At 37.5% G+C, this 20524-nt stretch overlaps 1 protein-coding gene across 2 annotated transcripts in view; it reads right to left on the reverse strand.

The window, feature by feature from the left end:
• The window catches only part of CERS6 (ceramide synthase 6), an 80870-nt gene that overhangs the window by 5942 nt on the left and 54404 nt on the right, over positions 1 to 20524 (reverse strand). Inside the window, exons 5-10 of one of the 2 annotated variants that reach the window (XM_015868584.2) lie at positions 19811 to 19861; positions 18277 to 18369; positions 13624 to 13752; positions 10044 to 10150; positions 878 to 1034; positions 1 to 24 (exon numbers count right to left, since the gene is read on the reverse strand). In XM_015868584.2, the coding sequence (XP_015724070.1) occupies positions 1 to 24; positions 878 to 1034; positions 10044 to 10150; positions 13624 to 13752; positions 18277 to 18369; positions 19811 to 19861 (561 nt within the window). The remainder of the gene's footprint in view (positions 25 to 877; positions 1035 to 10043; positions 10151 to 13623; positions 13753 to 18276; positions 18370 to 19810; positions 19862 to 20524) is intronic. The other variant, XM_015868585.2, reaches the window with a different exon arrangement.

A 20524-nucleotide genomic window follows, 5' to 3' on the forward strand; every position in this document is an offset into this window, starting at 1 on the left:
ATGCAAGGGGTTCCACTTTCCAGCCTTCCAATGCAGCACAAGGGAAAGGACAGACAAGCAGAGTAAGAGAGGATGCGAAACAACAGGCCAAGTTCTGATGTATATTCAGAGAAAGCAGTTATCTATAGAACAGTCACTATTCCATTTCGGGGTGGCTATGCATCTAAAATAACTACTTATGAGCTCTAATCCTTAAGGGCAAAATATCCCATACTTTACACAGTCCTTAGGCATAACATTCATAGTCCAAATACAAGTGTTGTTTCTCACACAAAGTAGAATGAGGTTAGCATTTTTTGTGAATTACATCTCCCCATCAAATGTAACAATGCTAACAAGACAGTACATTCTATCCCAAACACTTTTGCTGGGGAGATACCTCTGGCCCTTCCCAGAGTCTCACAAATACCAAAAAGAGGTTGTGGTTTGTAACCTTGCCACTAGCAAAGGCAGAAGAATTTCAGTTTGTATTATTATTATTAATATCAGCTGGGAAGCTAACACTTTTCTAACTAGTATGAAGAAGAAAAACAGAATTGGCAGCTCCTGGAAAACAGTTTGCTTGTTTTTTAAAATTCTATTTCCCCAGATTAGTTTGATCTAGTGCATCAGGTCATTCAAAAAAAGTGTGTGAAAGCATGTATAAATACACTTGCTTTAGGGGATTTATTAACTTATTTAATATTTGCTAGAGGTAGTTGACAAATTTTCCATAAAATGGAAAATCTAAACACATAAAGTGTTTAGATAAGATGTGTGTTTAGTAATTAATGTATTTGGATTCAGAAAGAAAATGTACCCCAAAAGTGACCATGTATTGATACTGAAACAGATAAAATAGTAAACATGAAACAAAAGCCTGTCAGTGCTGTCTTACCTTCCCCTTTGAAATAGCTTTGTAGGCCGCCTTTATTATTAGGTAAGACCAAAAACAGTGCAGAATTTGAAGAACCACAAGCAGCACATTGAAGACCCATAAGGCAGGAAAATTGCCCAGAGCTTCATAGAGTTCAAACAACGTAGTGTTTAATATCCTAGAAGAGAAAGGAACAGAAAAATCCTTACACTTTTTTTAAGCCAGTAATCTCAAAGGATGCTTTCTAAATCAAGACAAATAAGGGATTAGATGGGATCTACCCATCTTACAGCAGTAGTGACTTGGTCTGAATCATCTTGGTGTCTCTAGAGAGAACCACCACCAAAATTTGGCTTTCAGTGCTTAATGTCACTTAACACACACATTACACACAGGAAACAAAAACTGTCAGCATGCACTTCTTCCTTTATAAAGCTGGCCAGGTATCACTTGTCTTGAATAACCAAAATGGTGATCAATAATAATGATTGCTTAATTCTGATTTATTTATTTATTTATTTTTTAAATAAAGTTTTTTTCATCTTGACACCCTCCAGATATGGTACCCATGTACTACCAACACAAAAGAAAGAGCATATATGGGGACTGTTACTTTGAACGCATCTCCCGCATTCCCAGGCTGCGATAGGGATGCAACCGATCCAGGGAAGAGAATTAGTATCAATCTATAGTCATTAGATGGCAATAGACATGCTTTGTCTGAATGCAAAAGGGACATTTCTGAGATCCTGCAAGGATTCAGGACAGCAGAGCTTAACTTTTGAAACACTAGGGACACTGAGCTCCACTTTTTAATAATCACACTTGCCACAGCTACAGTCCTTTCCAAAAACATTACAATCAGCTCAAGCAATAATAAGTACGTACACACACTTAAGTCAGAGTACAGCATAATGATTTATATATATAACAGCACTGAGCATAAATCAGGCAGTGATTTCTAACACTGTTCTTGCCGAAGTGCAAAATATTGGAAAACAGAAAGGTCAAAGAGAGTGTTTCCAATTCCAAAAACAGTTCCTTTGTGCAAATTGTTGTGTGGGAAACAAGCTTTCAGTGAAAAAGCAGAACGCTTACTTGCTTGTGTCTGGTATCAGGTGTTTTGGTCCAGTTGTCAAAAAAAAAAGCAAAATAATGTGAAACAAGAGTGGGGAAAACTACCCCAAAACTTATCAAGCATACCTTTGTCCTGCATCAGAATTCTTTCATAAGAACTTATATGGATGCGGTGTTTATTCCAAAGTGATTTGCTGTAATGGCCTCCTCATATCTGAGCACTAATGAGGCTTGAAGTGAACCAGTACCATTGCTCTGCTTTTAAATTCACTCTAGCATTGTAAAATATGTCCCACTAGCAGCAAACCCCACTGCTACAGATCTATAATACAAGAAGAAAAGTGGAAACACTGACTGAACAGCCTGTCCCCAACAACAGAGGTCATTATTGCAGCCACAGGGCACAGACTATAAAAACTAAAAATGAGGATAGGAACTGACTTTGGAAGACCTGATAAAATCCTTTTTCATTTCATTTTTTTCCAGTTGCGATCACATAAGTCTTAAAACCTAAAATGCTGAACAAATGCCACTACTTGTTATTTACACTGCAAAGCCACAGTGATGAATGACATGCATAACCTTTCAATTTCTTACAGCTTTCCTGTAAACTCATCAGTATTAACCCAGCATTTTATAGACTTCAATTTTTCTTTACATAGCTTGCAGAGTCCTGAGTTCACAAGTGCTGTAAACTTGAGGAAATAAAATAACCAGGCATTATTAAGGACATCTTTGACAAAAGCAGATGGGATGACATTATATATACGTATGTCTGCTACAGAGCTAAGAGTTGAAGTTAGTGCTTTCTTCGAATGTTCTTTAGTTAGCTTGCCAGAAACTCTTTATAAATGCTGTTGATTAAGTGGATAGGCTATGAGTTGCCTGCTGAAACAACAAAACACCTGAATTACAAGGACATTACATAATTTTTGCTGTTAGTTCTGCAGCATCCACTCAATGATGCCATGAATAATATCGGGAATCAAATACACTGGATTAAAATAAGAACTCATTCCTTCAATATCTGCTATCCCAGTCTAGGTTGTGCATTATTTTAGACAATGTTATGAGCAAAATGAGGTCAAAACAGTGTCAGAAAAGATTTACTTTTATAACAAGAAAGTAATTCATTTTACTGCAGAGCACTTAGATATGTCTGTCCAGCTCTATCCATAATACTGGCCAGAATAGAAAGGTTTTCACTGGCCTCAGGATCCAGTGAGAACAAGTAAGGCCATCATAAGTAAAACACTTTTCATTCAGAGTACAGGTGAGGTTTGGGCAGCTGGGATTTATCTGGTTACCTAGATTTTCACCATGCCTAGTAAATAACCATAAATCTTGCTTTAGCTAGTGCCCACGTCTTGTTTTGATGCAGTAGGATGCTTGTGGGTTTGAGCTTTCTGTTTTACCAATATGTTCAGAGGAATGAAGCAGGGTGCCTCTGTCAGGGTCCACATGCTGCCTTCCCACCATACACATGCTCAAAGGGCCAAACATTAGAAAATGTGCTTGGAAGGAAAAGCAGTATCAGAAAATGTTCCAAATTCTCTGCATGCTAGGAACTGCAAAAAACAGTCAAAATCAGCTAGAAAAAAAATGAGGACAGGAAAATAAAAAAAAAAAAGAGGTTCAGCAAATCTCTTCAGCAGCTGCTACAGACAGGGGCTCTGTGCTGCCCTATTAATAACCCATGCTGCAATTTCACTCAGAGAGAAGCTGATTGCAGGATAAAAGGAAGGAGACAGAACAGTGCAAACTGGCAGCACTGGATCACTATTTGGAGACCCAGTGTGTGCATTAATAACATGGCTGTATTCCACAGTGTTGTTTAACTAATGAGGAAACTCAGGAAGTGCTAGTCAGCTGGTCATGCAGAGATGAGAGAGAGATAGTAATAAGTAACTAGGGCTTGTTCCAGCACACCAATGGTGAAAAGAACTTAATTTTAACTCAGCAAGGATCATTCTATGCCTGTTTGGCTCATGCAGATAATCACTGACACAAAAAGGCAATTAGAAAGTAGTTATTCTGAAAACTGGCAGACCTGTGGTTATATAGCTCTTGTTGTCATAAGAAAAAAAGCAAACAACCATTTAGCAACTACACTTTTGAGTCAATGAAAAGACAGGTACCTGATACAGTGAGAATTATTATCATTACTGAGAGAATCTTTCCAAGTAGATGCACAAATGGAACATCCAGTTAGATGTACCAACTAATATTAAACAGACCACACCATGTAGCCAAAGCAGTTTTCTATCTGTGCTCACAGCTTCTAATGTTTCGGAGGCATCAAGAGTGTCTGAAGAGGCCAACAACAGGACTACCTGGGTAATAGCAAATCTAACTATATTAGAATTTGATGGACAGGAGGAAGATGCCTGTGTTCTTTATAATCAGCTTGAATCAATCTTTCACTCAGTTTTCAAGCTTTCACATACAGTTAAGCTACAGTTGTTTTACAACATTTGTGAGTGAATTTACACAGTATGCACACACTGACACTTCACAGATCTCATGAGTGCAAATCCCATTACCCTGCTCTCTTTACTTTTGATAGTGGCATTTTCCTGCAACTCAGTGTGTTCTAGTTTTCCTATTTATTGCCTATTAATCAAAAGTAGTGAAAAATAACCTCATAATAGTACTATTCTTAGAATCCTACATTTACACAACTTAGCATTATCCACATGGTAAGCATTAGCCTTGCTTTCGTTGGAGCCTTCTCTTCCTTCTTTCAATCCAAAAGTTACACCTTTTTGTAGCTATTTCAATACATTCCAAAACAGTAAATGAGTTTACTATCCTTGTGTTTCTCTCTCCACACCAACTGCTTTCCACTGAAGCTCTTCAAAATACCTGTCACCTTGTGAAACCAGTTTCAGATACTGAACTCTTCATAGCATTATTCCAACTGCTCTGTCACAAAAAGAAAACACAATGCACAAATTCTGGAAGGATAAGCACAGTAAGCGAGTAGCCCTCTTTAGCCCAAACTTCATGAATTTCACAGATCTCAGAACAAGGATTCTGCAACAAGCAAAGAAAGACTAGAAATCTTCACTGCTATAATGCATCATCTTCTTCAAACCCACATCTCCTGTAATGTAAGAGCCCATTTGTTCCCTATACACTTCAAATAATGATTAATAAATATTACGGCCCCTTGGCATTTTCCATTCAGGATACTGAAATAAAAACAAAATGACATCAAAAAGCAAACCATTCCTTTATCAATGGAGAACAAACTGCATCTGTGCAACTACATCAAAACCATATGTTTGAGAATTAGGGAAAAGAACTCACAAGGAATTCTGGAATGAAGAAAAGCTGATGTAACAGTTCTGCACAGTATGATCACAGTATTAAACCAACCAGGATCTCACATCACTTCTGTCAAGTCTGAGGCTGCCTTAATTCTCTTTACAACTCTTTATCACCTGAGAAGTCATCATATTCCCTCGACTCATACAGAGTTGTGTTTTATGTTGTAATTTGCTAGAACAGAGATTATGCACAAGTGGGAGAATTTCACAAGCATAATGTCTTGTCAGTGAAAATAGCAGCTTTACTCCTACATTCACTTAGAGGCAGGAGGCAGAAAGTGTCCTGGGGTTTTTGAATTATTGCTGAAATGAACTCCAGATGCCTGTAGAAAGACTGCTAAATATATACCTAATTGCCTGTTTCTTTTGTCTTAGCCCTGCTGCTAAACAACCTTCAGACAACAGCATTTGATACATTCTGAATTCTTTATTAGCACCTTTATGCAGAATTAAATGGCACTTGTGCAAAGCTGGAGCACAAGCTTATGCCTGCACTTCATAAGCAGTGCTGTTGGAACTCTGCCTTGGATATTTGCCTTCCTGTGTGGGGGAGGTTTTCTTATAAATTACAGTCTTCCTTTCACATTACATACTCACTGATTTTTTTTTACCTCTTAGTTTTTATGCTAGAGAAATCTGCATATTTATGTAATATTAATCAAGCACCAAATTTTGCTATTTTGAATATTCAGCAACAAGGAAAAGGAGAGCAGAACTATGTTTTCTGGCCTGCTGCCACTCCAATGACTCATATTCGTTGACATGCAAGCTAATGGGGATGAAGAGTTAGAACTGCAGCTTCATAGAAAAAGGGGATTTGCGAGATACAAGCTCATGCATCCCGTACTTAATCTCTACTAACCATGGCTCCCTTGTGCAATGCTCCCACTAAGCTGAGAATTATGAAACTGCCTCCAAACTCTGTGATTACAGATGTTTGTAAGGATAGTCATTAAGAGTATGTAAATTGATACTTTGGTCTGGAGAAATGATGGTGTCAAAAATCACAAATCATATACACCACACTTATACTCTCTTCCCTGCAGTTGAAGCATCCTTGCAACTAACACTCCAGCAGGAGTACCCTCTGAAGACACCTTTCCATTTATTCCTTTCTGTTAGAAGGTATTTTATGGCTAACCTGTGATTCATAGTTTAATAAGATTTCAGTGGAGCCTGTTATTTCATTACTTAGTCATGCAGGTAAGCTTATTAAAGACTGCATGCACTTCAAGGCAAGGATCATACTTTTCTTGCAGTGTGATTGTTTTTCTTGTTATGAAAACAAACAAACAACCCAACACCACCACTGTGCATTTATTAAGAAGACAAATTTCCAAAGCTGAAATGCTGGATTTTATTTAATTATTATTATTATTATTATTATTTAATTTATTTATTTATTTATTTATATATAAATGAAAAAGTGAAAGGACCAGGAAAACTGACAATTTCAAGACATAGACAGAAATGTCACTGTTATGAATAACATCAGGTTCCAGGTGGACTCAGTGTGATACAAACAATGTTACAATGTTCACAGTTCAGTTTCATATTCACAAGGTCAAGTTGAATGGCTAAACTGTTCGCAAATTCAAGTGACATAAACATGCTCTTTGGTCAGCTAAGCAGGAAGAAAGGCAAAGGGATTGCTAGTGTAACCATCCTACCTGTGAAACAAGAGTACATTGTCTGCTGCTAGCTACACACAAGCCCTCTGCCTTCTCTGATTTTGCCAGTCTGTTTTGAATGATACCACCTAACCAACTCCAATCCACAATGCATTCTTCTACCACAGGCTCCACAAGAACAAAATATGGGTATTACACAGGCAGTATGTCAAACAAATTCTACCCTTGTAAAAAAAAAAAAAAAAAAAGTTTGTTGTCTACATTATCTAGCAACTAACCTTGCCCATAGCTGTAACCTGATGTCCTCATGAACCCAGTATATTCTGCCCCTCTTTCCCAGATCTACTCACCACAATTTTCATCCTGTTTTCAGTACACTGGGCCACTGCTACTCTATAGAGCAGGATTCAGACAATGTTCAATAAGAAGTGTTACAGAACTGCTGGTGGTACCCAGTGCACACAGGAATAGATCGGTGCACCCTTGATCAACAGAATCACAGAATCACAGAATTGTAGGGGTTGGAAGGGACCTCTAGAGATCATCAAGTCCAACCCCCCTGCCAAAGCAGGCTCCCTACACCATGTCACACAGGTATGCGTCCAGGTGGGTCTTAAATATCTCCAGAGAAGGAGACTCCACCACCTCCCTGGGCAGCCTGTTCCAGTGCTCCGTCACCCTCACTGTAAAGAAGTTCTTCCGCACATTTGTGCGGAACTTCCTATGCTGTACTTAACAGCAAAAAATGTCATGCCTGTAAAGCAATGCTCCAATTTCTATGCTTGCTCAGTAATGTAATGCTGTGCTGGCAGTCTCTTCTAGGACTCTGCAAGTCTGACAGCATGAGTGTGCATTACAGATATTTACGAAGACTTCAGCTCTACTATGCCTGGCTTTCACTAGCCATGTTGATCTTTATAACATTGCCTAGTCCTAGTTCTCTAGTGTGCATGAACCTCAGTTCTGGTTACAAATGCAGTGTTATTTTGAATGTCTCCAAGTTAAAGTGTGGATTTTCAAAAACTTGACTACCAAATCAGGATGTAAAAGATGAGAAAATCTTCACCTTAATGATGTTAAGATATCTCAAGAGAAAAAGCATACTGGGCATCTGCTTCTAGTTTGACATGTATGGGATTAATGTCTGCTTTCAAAATCATGCACTCTGGAAAGATTAATCTGCTCTTCATTGACTGTTTATCAAAGCAAGCACAAAGCAGTGATCTGCCCAAGTAACAAAATTTAAAATCAGCAGTTCTTTCTTTGCCATTTCAAATAATAAGGACAGTGGTTTAAATGTTCATCCTAGTGCTACAGATAAACACATAAGGCTCCCTGTAGTATCACAGAAAGACTAAGGTTGGAGGGTACCTCTGCAGATTATCTACTCCAACATTCCCATTCAGGCATGGTCATCTAGGGCAGGCTGTCCAAGACTTGGACATTTTCTGCAACACCAGGTCCCCTATCTCATTCAGCTGTAAGGCCCTTATTTTCCCTAGTCTTCCTTTTCGTTGCCCATGCATTTACATAAGACCTCTGTTGCCTTTGATATTCCTTGCCAAAGGAAAGAGAAGTGACTAGTAGGATTTCTATTTCAAGCTGCCATAATCAGACTGATCCTTTCATGCATTTCCCAATATAAAGCAGTGTGTGACAGTTGGATTAAATCCTATGATCAGAAATGCCATCATTTTTCCTATTTCAGATCATACAGATAGAAAAATCAACTCAATTCACTTAGAGAAATTCAGTGAATGGGCAAGACACTTCAGGGAAGTATTAACGAAAAGGAAGCAAAGACGTTTAAGAAACAAATAATCACTCCTTGGAATAAAATAACATGCATTTAAAAATTGCAGTTTGTGTGTCTAAATATTTCTTCCTTTCCTTATGGGACAGTACAAACTCACAGCAGAGTAGGAATCAGGCATTATCATATTAATCTTGGGGGTCATTAACAACCAAAAGAGATTTCTACATTCTAGTGTTAATCAGCACCTTAAGGGCTCCTTAGGTTTATCCTGGTTGCATTAAGAAAAGCCAGAAAGAGATACCATTATATAGGATTTGAGAGGCAATTGCAAAGGAGATTGATACTACTATCCGTACATCCTCTGTCTAACCTTTTGCAAAGGGTAACATTTCTGATGCTTTCCAAAACCAAAACTACTGCCATTATCTTCTGACATAATAATAGATCCTTTCTGGTCCCACAGAGATGTGGAAATTTCAGTTAGTTCTGTTCAGACTAGAGGAAGGAAGGATCTTGAACATAAAAGAGTGAGGTCAATGCCTTCTCCCAGGCTGGCTCATATATATATATATATATATATATATATAGGATACATGGGCCTATAGTAGAGCATTTCCTTTTTAGGCAAAACTAACTCATACTATAGTTACAGAGAGACTTCAAAGAATTTCTCCACTGGTATAGGATGAGTCTGCAGCCTTCTGGACATGAAGATTCTAGATAAAGAATCAAGTATCTATGTCTATTTGTATGTGTTCACGTGTATGTACCTAAGAGAGAGGATGTGCACACACAAGCAGCTAGCTTTGTCTGGGAAGAGATGAGATTACATTAACACTATTATAATTACCTTAAAGATGCATATTTTGCAGACCTTTCCCAGTACCTCTGACTCAAAGGAAGGATAATAGCCTGTGGTACTGCAAATCTGCATGACAATAACATCCTTACACTGATTTCAGCAGGGCTGGACTTTCCTCAGCTCACTGTGCTTTCTTTAAGCTGAATGCGTTCATAAAGCATGTGTTGAAAGCTAATGAGAAGATCCTAGCTTCAAGCTTAGCATCTGTTCAGTGCATTCAGTGACTAATATTTTATTTTCCCTCCTACTTCTTGCCAACACAAGAAACTACCTAGTAACCTGAAGCCATGTGATTTCCAATTAACTTCTAACTTAAAACCAGCAGAAGCCCCATATGTTTCTTGTCTAACACACTGTAAATCCAATGGCAGTCTAGCAAATAGGCTACTACAACACCTGGTTATATCTGAAGCACCCTTTGACGCTTTGGGAAACAGAGTAATGTCAACAAATCCTATTCAATTACAACAAAGTTATTTCGAAATTTGTTTGACACTTAGCATTTGGTGGAAATCATGTGCTTACTCACCATAAGGGAAATATGCCAAGCCTACTGACAATGAAGACAATGGCAAACGTAAGGAACAGGAGGTCACTCAGTTTTTGACACTTGCAATAGTTTGCCATTTTGGCAGCCTGTAAAAGAAAGAAATGCCTGTTTATTTCTGTGAGGACAACTGGATTCTCTCGAATCATGTATAAGTTGCTAAAAAAAAAACAAAACAAAAAAAAACAAAAACCAACCAAATTTTGATTAAATCATTGGGCTGCCTCACAGAAACCTCAGTATTCCTCTGAACCAAGCAGCTAGAAAATGTGTTTTTTTCCTGAGAAAAAGAAAAAGATGCACAAAACCAGAATATTTCCTCTTCATTCATCTTCATTCCATTCCCTTTTTGAAATCCTACAATTTCAAATTTACAAAACTCTTGTAGAGATTTTACTGAACTCCACTATGTTTATTCTTTCCTTGTCAGCAAGCTTTTAACTTACTTTCTCTCATCTTTTCGCAGTGCTACAAATCTGAGTCTTTCCCACCAGGCTGCAGTTTTGGCTACTATACATCTTTCAGCTGTCCCATACTTCCATCTTCCAGTTTTTGCTATATATAACACCCTTGTTTCAAATGCTCTACTGTGCCCCATAGCCTCTATTCTCCTACAGTATCTTTCCTGCCTTTCTGGACCATAAAGAGAAGTTTCTGTCTCTTAAGTTTGTATTCCTCTCTCTAAATCTTTTTTCAAGGCTTCTATTGCTCCTAATGTCCTCCTCCTCATCTACATCACCTTTGCTCACCTAACCTTTTGCCCTAAGGCTATTTTTACATGCTTTTCTCATTTGTCTTCATGCAATCTTCTGACTCTTTCCTTGTTCAGGGAGTCAACCAAATATACTTTATCAAACTCTTTAGACTTTCCAGAGGCTAGGAGGGATAAAAATAACTGCAATGCATGTAGAATACTTGGTCCGACTGCAGAACTCAAACAAAAATACTATTTAAAATGGTGAGAGACAGTCCTGCATTGTTTAATTCTATTTGTATGAACACACTGAACCTGAAAATGCTCAACACTCGTGTCAGACAATCCACATGCCAAAACCAGCCAGCAATTCAGGATTTAACATAGCATCTGCAATGTTTCTATTCAAAACCTGAACATAAAGCATATTCTTTCAAACAGAAAAGAAATTAGGAAGCTTACAAAATATTTGGAAAGCTGCAAGTGCTGCAAAGAAATCATAAGCATTCTGAATCAAACCTATATTCCTTAACGCGTTCTCAATCAGTCCTGTATTCTACTGGACATGAATGAGTTTCCTAGCTGTTTGTACTCAGTTTGTAAGGATAAAGTTTGCTGGATAAGGAAAAGATAATACTTTGGATGCCAACATGTAAGGAGAAGATTTACTAACATCTTGATTTTACAACAACTGAAAGTTCAGTATTCTTGTGACAGCAGTCTAAAAAAGATGGTTTTACAGTGTGTGAAGCTGGTATTGCCATGGCAGCTCGTAGTTGTATTTCTCAAAAACAGTACAGGTGATGGATTATCAGTACTCAAAACACAAATCTACAATCAATATTGATAAGGAAAACTGGAAAAAATTAGAAAAGTGCATGTCAAGGTCCCTCTGGATAGCAGCATGGCTCAGCACTCCCTCCCATTTTGTATCACCTGAATTCATCCAGATAGTTAATGAAGATGTTAAACATGACTGGATGCAGCATTGGCTCTTGAGGTACTCCACTGCTTACCAGCCTATAATTAGCGTTTTCACCACTGACCTTTCCCTTCATCCAGTCCCGCTATTACTCTTCTACACGTGTGCTTTATCGTCTATGGAAAAAAAAAAACTCACCTCCAGTATTTCCAACAATACATACTGCTTTCTGCAATGAGAACAGCAAAACTAATGCATCCCCACTGTAAATATTTTGTTAAGAAGTGGTAGGTGGAAACAATTTAGTGACTACTAGAAGTAGTTTTCCATTTGTACCAGTATGTAACATATAAAACAGGTCAGGTGCACAACTGACCCATCATGGCAAGAAATTCTATCAGCTTCTTTTGCAGCTAAATATTCATTTTCCTCTGTATTAACCTTCACTAAATAATGTCAGCAGAGTTCATTTTGCCTCACATGGCACTGTGACTACTGTCTTAACAGAAGAGACCCTGTTGAGTGAGCTATAACAGCCTCCCTAGTAAATGTTTCTCAAGGATTTTGGTTATGATTCTTATACTTCATAAGCAGCTGTAGTATTCCCACGTAAAACAGACTGACTAAAAAGACAACAAAAGGCTTTCTCACATAACAAAACAGATTTTGGTTTATGTTTTCAAATAATTTGAGAACAGCAATCTCTCTTTGACTTGGGGGGGATGCAGGAATTGATCAAAAATATATATCCCAGTGTGTTCAAGCTAAGATTTTAGTTAGCCTACCACAGCTGCTCTTCAGTGTCTTTCTAGTTCCACAGGCACTGGTCTGATCTAAAATGACCAACATCAAGTATACCCTTCTGGTGACAAGAAAAAAGGGATGAAGAAGGTTTGGGTGAATTCACAGCCAGCAGAATGGATCTACACATGTTGCTAAAAAAGGAAAAAAGCTTGCAAAGATGTAATTATTTCTAATTGGAGAAAACCAGATTCTTTCTTGCCTTCATTCTCAGGCACTCACGTGATTTCTAGATTAAAAATAGATTAAAAAAATAAAACCAGGGTTATAGCATAATCAAACCAGAATGGCAAGACTTCAAGACTGAAAAAAAGTGCATCATGCAGTGAGGCTATGATCTTGCATAAAAGGATCCTTGAAAATACTTAAAAAAAATGAACAACAACAACAAAAAAACCACAACCAAACTTTTAGACAAAACAGTTATTATCTGATCCTGATGGAGAGTTCATAGCGCAGTCCCAGCATTACTCAGAGCATTACTGGTGAGAAAAATCTCTAAATTGCCACTAAAGAAGTTACAGATCATCTGGCTTAGAATATAAATAATCTCCCTCTTCTACAAACCCAGCTGCTTAATACTGGCATTTAGATGAGGTGTGGGGACAGGAATTTGAAAGTCCTCCAAAGAAGCAGGTGAGCTCACTGCCATTGCACAGAACAGCCACATTGCTCCAGGCCATCTGCTGATCAAAGAATAGTAGAAACAAAACACGACACCTTGACTCTTCCTGAGGCAGGATTCTCCCTTAGCTCATTACTTCAGAGTGGTCAAGCCAGGAGTTTATCCCATACAGCTACCACTTTTTCCATATTTCATAATCTTCAGGTTTTGTTTTGTTTTTTGTTTTTTTTTCATGCTAGATTTAAAATCTGTGCAACTCTTCCTGGCAACACATCATGAAACTGCTCTATGCAAGCAGCTTATCAAAGAATAAATCAGCCTTAAGTCACAAACACAGACTACTACAAGCTTAATACATTTCAGCAAGGAAATACACAATATTAATCAACATTACCATCTTGAACTAGCCTCTTTGCTTAGGAAATACACATTCTGCATAGCAAATAGATTCTACCCACTGACATGTAAGCTCTCAGAATAATGAATATCATGTACATTGATGACACAGGTATTGTCTCACCTCTAGGACAACATCAGCTGCATCATGGAGACATAAGGTCAGGGTTCCCACTCGTGTCAAATTGGTTACATATGAGAAGGTTATCAGGGTGACTGTTACAATGTGATGTGTAAACATGATGCCAAAATCCTAGAGAAGCAAGAAGCAGAAAAAAAAAAAAAAAGAAAAGAAAGAAAAAGAAAAACCAAAAACAATGAAACAAGCAGTGAGATTCAGTACTCATACATAAAAATGAATGTTTTTAATCCAGCATTATGGTTATGCTGCATGAAGATCCTCCTACTTAACTGCTGACCCAGCAATATATTTTCCTTTGACTTAATAAAATAGCCACTGTATGATAACAATAGACAAAAAGATTATCAGAAGCTAGAAAACAGCGATGCCTCTTAGTTTGTAATAATTTAATCTCAAAGTAAATATTCATGACTTATGCTACTTTGAAAAAACTTATGTACATACAAATCCACATCACAAAGAATTGGCTAAAAGCAGATAATTGTATCTTACTTTGACATACATCCAACATTTCTCAGTCAGACTATTTGGTCTCCAGCAGTCTGGAGCACAATCAAACATACTCAGCAATCATTTCAAGCAATTGTTTACATTCCATTCTCTTAAATAGAACGGAATACAAGGAAAATTAAAGGCTATTTCCTCTTTCTGAGGGTCTTAATTGAGAGCAAGAACATGGCATCTTAGTCAATTCAGTAACCACAAACCCACCCATGGGGACCATTTGACTCTGCCATAGTCAAAACAGCAAAGCATCTACCCCATTTTCCCCAGGGCTAGAAGTAAGGTGCTAGCATTCCCACATTGCCATATTGCAGATTGCATGCTTCAGTAGCAAATGCTATGGCACTTCTTCATTTTCCTGCTAACTGTAATTACGATTGCACATAGGCAGTCCAAATGAGGCAAGATAAGCAGAAAATTTACTCTGTTTTTATAGATGCCACATTCATGTTCTACAAAGACCAGAATTCCATTTCCTCCTGGGAACTTGCTCCTGGGAATGCATTCCTGACAATACAGATTATTCCTAAGCAGACCTAATGATTATGGGCAGCAGTCTTCTGCATCAATACATGAGACTACTTATTGAAATGCTGTCCAAGAACTCCTTCTCTGATAATGTTTATTGAAAGAGACAGTTGACTCCGCCAGCTCTGAAACAGAGATACTGGTCCAACATACTGAGAAATGTTAGAATAAAGTAGTAGTGATATAAATGACTTTTTTTATTCTAGTCCTTTCCTTCCTGCTATTTCCTTATCTCAGTAATTATTACTATTCTTCAAGAAGCTATGTCTTACATTTTAATTATACATAAGGCTAACAAATACACAGAAACTAATGTTGCAAGGCTACATAATGTCAAGTGGTACTTTCGTTCCCAGCTCACTCAAGTAGTTTTATACATACACAATAGAAGAGTAGCTATGCAAGAATGGTTTCTTTCTTTAGCGTATTTTGAACCATACACGTTTGCACAAGACACATTTATTTCCAGCACAACTGTAGCCTCCATTTGTAATTTCAGAAAAATAGCATGTGCCTGTATATGAAAATATGTTTCTAAGAATAGGAGCAAAACCATACTCATGACACCATCAGTGGAAGAATATGGTGCAGACAACAGAAAATCCCGTGAGTCTCAATCATGATACAAACCCTTCAGAAACAAGATTTCTGTTGCCTGACTATTCTATCAATGAATATTTCCGGTAACCAGAAAATGTTAAATAAGTCTGATTACTTTTAAAACTTATCAGAGTCTTGTTTGTCAATCTCATCATCTTCCTGTGTGTTTTACTAAAGAGGAGTACAGGAAGCTGGAGAGAAAATTAAAAAAACAAACACAACAAAACACCAAAACAAATGACAGCAAATCGTAGTCTTTGAAAATGCGAAACCCCAAAGAGTCGAATATAATTATAGCTACACAGTATATGTTTACGAAGCAAATAACACAATAAAACCATAGAAGATAGTCTATTCAATTCATTGCCCGAACTTAAACCTTAATATTTTGTTTGTATCTCTTCAGCCAGGCAGAAATAATCTGGTGGAACTTATAACAACTGAAAAAAAGATACACAGCTATTAAAAAAATCAGTGTAACCTTTTGAAATCATGAGTGTGTTGTTAGGGAATAACAAAAAAAAGAGACTGAAAATCAGAAGTTCATTTATCTTGAGCTGCACAAAGTAAAGGGCCTGTGCTGGAGCTATGCCAGTGCTCAGCGCTGGCATTTTCAGTAAAGACCTACAGCACCTTGCTTTGAGAAAGCAGGATGCACAAAAGTGGTTGGCTGAATTCCTGCAGTGCTCGAGTCTGCCTGGGCACTTTTGATCATTCCAGACCACAAGACAGGACATGTTGTATTTAAAAGTATCTAAAATGATAAGCACAACATACACAACAGTATTCCTCTCACAGTAGCAAGAAAACATGTTTATCAGACAGAGAACCGTTAATCTGTTCTACATAAACTGTCATGAAGTGTTACCACAACGTCTGATACTAGTTGGTAAATTTCCTGCTTCTTCCAGATATGGATGTCACTGTATCACATATTATACAGCAGACACATTAAGAAGTTTCCATATTTTTTAAATTAAATTTGTTCTTTAAAAGAGAACTATAATGGTGCTATAAAAGCTGATGTCTCCATCAAGCTTATACTCTATTGAGTGATGTTTAAATTTATTTATTTATTTATTTATTTATTTATTTTCAAAGAAGTTGCTTTTGTACTTTTACTTGCTGACCTAGTGAAGTCAGAATTTGGTGATGTGCAGAGCACCTCAGGAAACTGGCTTTAAGACCAATCTTTTGTCTCAAAAATCCATGAAGTGCATGAGTTTGAGCCAACATCATGCTTCTCACTTTATAGGTTGAGCACTTGTAAAACTTCTAGTCTTTCCTTGTTGGTACATATATCCATGTATTTGGTGCTCCTGAGTGTCTGACAGGAGTTCACCTTGGAGCTAAGGCTCACATCATGTTTTCCTAGCAACATTTTTATTCCCACTAGTCTGGCACATTGTCCATATGATATCCCTCTACATCCTGAGCTATCTTGTCAGAGAAGACATTCTGGCACAGTGTTGTGATCCAGCTGATGGCTGCCATTGCCTTGATGCCCAGCAGCATGTGGTACTACTTGTTGTCAACTGCTGTAAGCTCTCAGTGTTAACACTATTCAACTCATGGGTTTCCTTGACAGCCTGCATTTGCCCCTGGCAACAGAGCAGTTGTACTGTCTGACATCAGCACACAGCAGCATTTGTCCAGTCTGATCAACCTAGTTATCAATTTTGTTTAAACTACAAAAAGAACTAGCTCCACGGTGCAAAGCAGTCAGTGATCTCACAGTTAATTTACAAATACGGCATCGCCACTGTCTCCTGCAGTGTGCTTACAACGAAAGGTTTTTGACATGTTATCACTACACTACAGATACTATGCTCTTGTTCTGCTGAGACACTACATTCTCAGATACAGCAGATCTGCTGCTTCAACTTGGTGCTCTGGGGTCAATCACTGTAAATCTGTGATAATGGTGTAATTCAGCTGCAAGCAAACCTTACCTCCATTTCCCTTTCATTTCCAAAGCAGTATGTTGTGAAGCCTTTTGTATGAATGCACAGCGTGCATATATATACACATACATATATATACATACATACATACATATATATATATGTTATAAATATATGCATACACACACACATATATGTATTTGTCTGTAAGTCATTTATAAATAACTGAGAGACATACAAAAGATTCTTAGCTTGCAAAGAATGTATGTATGGACAGGATCAGACTGCCTGTGCTCAGCTCAACAATGGAAACAAACTCTCCAAGTCACAAGGGCAAATGCTATAGCTTTTTCTCAGGAGACATATTATTATGAAAGGTGTTACTGCCTACCACAATGGCTCTTTTCAGAACTGTACTTCAGCATACCTAGATGCTGATTGAGTACTTCCAATTACATTTCACATAAGGAAAACAACGAGTCAGGAATTTATCAAATATTCTTTAAAAATATAATGTTGCAATTGCAATGCTGTTGAATTTTGCTCTCTCAAGAGGTACACAAAGATAGGGAAATACAGCCAACAGTGCAGAGAGCTGAAATGGATGCATGGGGACTGATTAGATAAACACATTTCTGCAGCAATAATCTGAACAATTCTGTAGCACTGCTGTAGAGATTTGGTTTTAGTTTATAACCAAGGGTTATATGTAGCATCACTCTTTATTATTGAATGCATCTCTGTTTTCACTCTGTCTACGCAGGAAAATAAATTCAAAGCCTTCAAAGATCTTACCAAACAGTACTGTGAATTTATGAGGCAGCCTTGCTCCACCATTGATATATAATCATTTAACCCTTAGTAGAAATAATATATCCATTTGATCAGTTGAATTCAAGTCATTTTAAAAGAGCAGTAGATCTTTTCAGCTGGTGCCATTTCCCTTTGAATATCTGATTACACCAGGCTCTTCTTCCCATGTGCAGAAAAAAACAACCCCATCATAGTAGCAATGAACAGTGTGAAACAAGCACTCCAGCATCAGTTTTTCAGTAATGAATATCAAAGTCTTTGGTGTTTTCAGTCTCACTGTTCTTACCTTTCTTTTGATGTCAATGAATTGAGAAAACATTAAGGACCAGTAGAATGATAATTCAGCAATGTAGTAATAATGAAGGTCAGGCATCAATGGCTGAAAGACGAAATTGAGAAAAGGTTAAAAGAGAGTCTAAATGATAGTATGGGCACCTGAGGTCTATACAAGATATATTTAATCACAGATGGATTATTGTACTTTACATAAGGATTCTATGTGAGAAAAATGATGTTGCTTCTTACAAACTTCGATGGTTCTGGAAAAAAATACTCCTAGCCTACACTGGGAACAGTCTGCACTGACCCAATCACACACCCAAGCATAGTAAGAGCTATTTCAATCCAGAAAGAGGCATTTCAGTTGTCTCTTTTATTCCCATTCTTTTTTGCAGACCAATACTTCATAGACAAAGTTTTCAGGTGCTGACTGAATGTGCTATATGGGTTATTTAAATGTAGATAAATGTTTACACTTTATGACAAATGCGCACACTCAAAAATCAGTCTATTAAAATCACTGCTTGTGCCAATATAATCATCTTCTGATTTAGTGACACTATCAGTAGGCTTTTAACTAGGTGTAAGAAGAAAAGAAAAAAAAAGGAAGAGAACAAGAACTAACAGTGGTAGTAATGGGCTGCAACTATTACATTCATTTTGCACGAGAACTCACGAGGGAAAATTTCTAGTAAGATTATCAGATACTTTATTAGCAATAACATTAGTATTTCTAAGCCCACATACAATGATAATAGGCGAAGGGGGGATTCTAATAGCATCATGGTTTCCTTCCACAAGAACATAAATAGCGTGTTTAACTTAGCTAACATATTAGATTTCAGTTCCCTGAAGACTTAACTTCAATAGGACTGTTCCACTCTTATGGGTAAGCTGTCCTCCAAATGATTCATTTGACTGCACCTATTGTAAGTCCACTTAGATTTCTGCAATTTTGTGTTGAGTAACTTATAAAAGGATTGTAACAGACAAGACATTAGAACTTTTACCTATTTAAGAAACAAAGAACAAATGGAAAACCCAATGCATAATCCCGATCAGCACTCAGTAGATGCCTTTGTTTCTGAGACAAACATTTTGAAAATGATTTTTACTGGATGGTCTCATTTCTGATGGGACTCTCTTCTCCTGCAGCATGATTTTAGATACAGCAAGTATAATTGCCCCCTTTAAGACTAGTGACTAACTTTCTGAATTTCCCAGTCTGCTAGATCTCTGGCTTTGCTGAAACTTTCAGCATCCTCAGAACTTTGTAAAAACTGGCTTTTTCTCCAGTGTGACTGATGCCTGCTTTAATAGTTAGATTTCCCATATTTGTTTTCAGATAATGCGTTTCATGTCAAAACAAGTGTGACAGTTAAATTCCCATTTCCCATATTTAACACAAGCAAAACGTAGCATCTAGCAACATTTGAAACACCAGGTAGCTTGTTCAAACTAACATACTGACATAAAGCTCCATCATAATAAAAACAGAGCTCTTCAGAGATGCCATTTTTAGTTTTAGGCAGTACTTTTACCTGATATGGGTAACCATTCCAGCACTGTCTGGTATTCCAAAGCCAAGGTGTCTGAGAGAGAAAGGAAAATAAAACAAAAAAGTCTTTACATGTAGTTTCAGTCAATGTAAGTGTTTATGGTTAATACAAGTGAAGGACAAATCTATAGGAACAGCATAATATTTGCACTTGTGGATAAAGGCTACACGAACTCAATACAAGAAGTAGATTTTTTGAAGTTTCACAAATATACTAGGGCAAAATGCCCATCCTCAGAGAATTTCATTTAGTGCACTGTGACCTTATACAAATGGCTTTCACAGGAGCACAGACTGAATATGATCAGCCTGTGCACAGGTGGTCAGATCTCACATTACCTTCTCAACAACACAGGAAATCTTGACCCCAGACTGCAAGAACTTCTCTTATGTATACTACTACATGTAATCATCCTTCCGCACAGTACTACATCCTAGCCAATATATCCACTCCAGAAAGTGAACTATGCCTTTTGCTTTCCTGGTTGAGGAGACGACCATCCAGAGATGACGGATTTTGCTGCTACATGGGAAAGACTGATACCTTAGGGCAACATGAAAAGAGCCTCAGACAAATATATTGTTGCAAGAAACCACAGATTCTTCCATTACAAAAGGCTGGGCAAACTAAAAAACTTGACTTGGAGACATGCAGCTCTTGTGTCCTTTTTTTTTCTTTCTTTTTTTTTTTCCTGGC

This window comes from Coturnix japonica, chromosome 7 (genome assembly GCF_001577835.2).
Source record: "Coturnix japonica isolate 7356 chromosome 7, Coturnix japonica 2.1, whole genome shotgun sequence".
In the NCBI taxonomy this organism is placed as follows: Eukaryota; Metazoa; Chordata; class Aves; order Galliformes; family Phasianidae; genus Coturnix; species Coturnix japonica.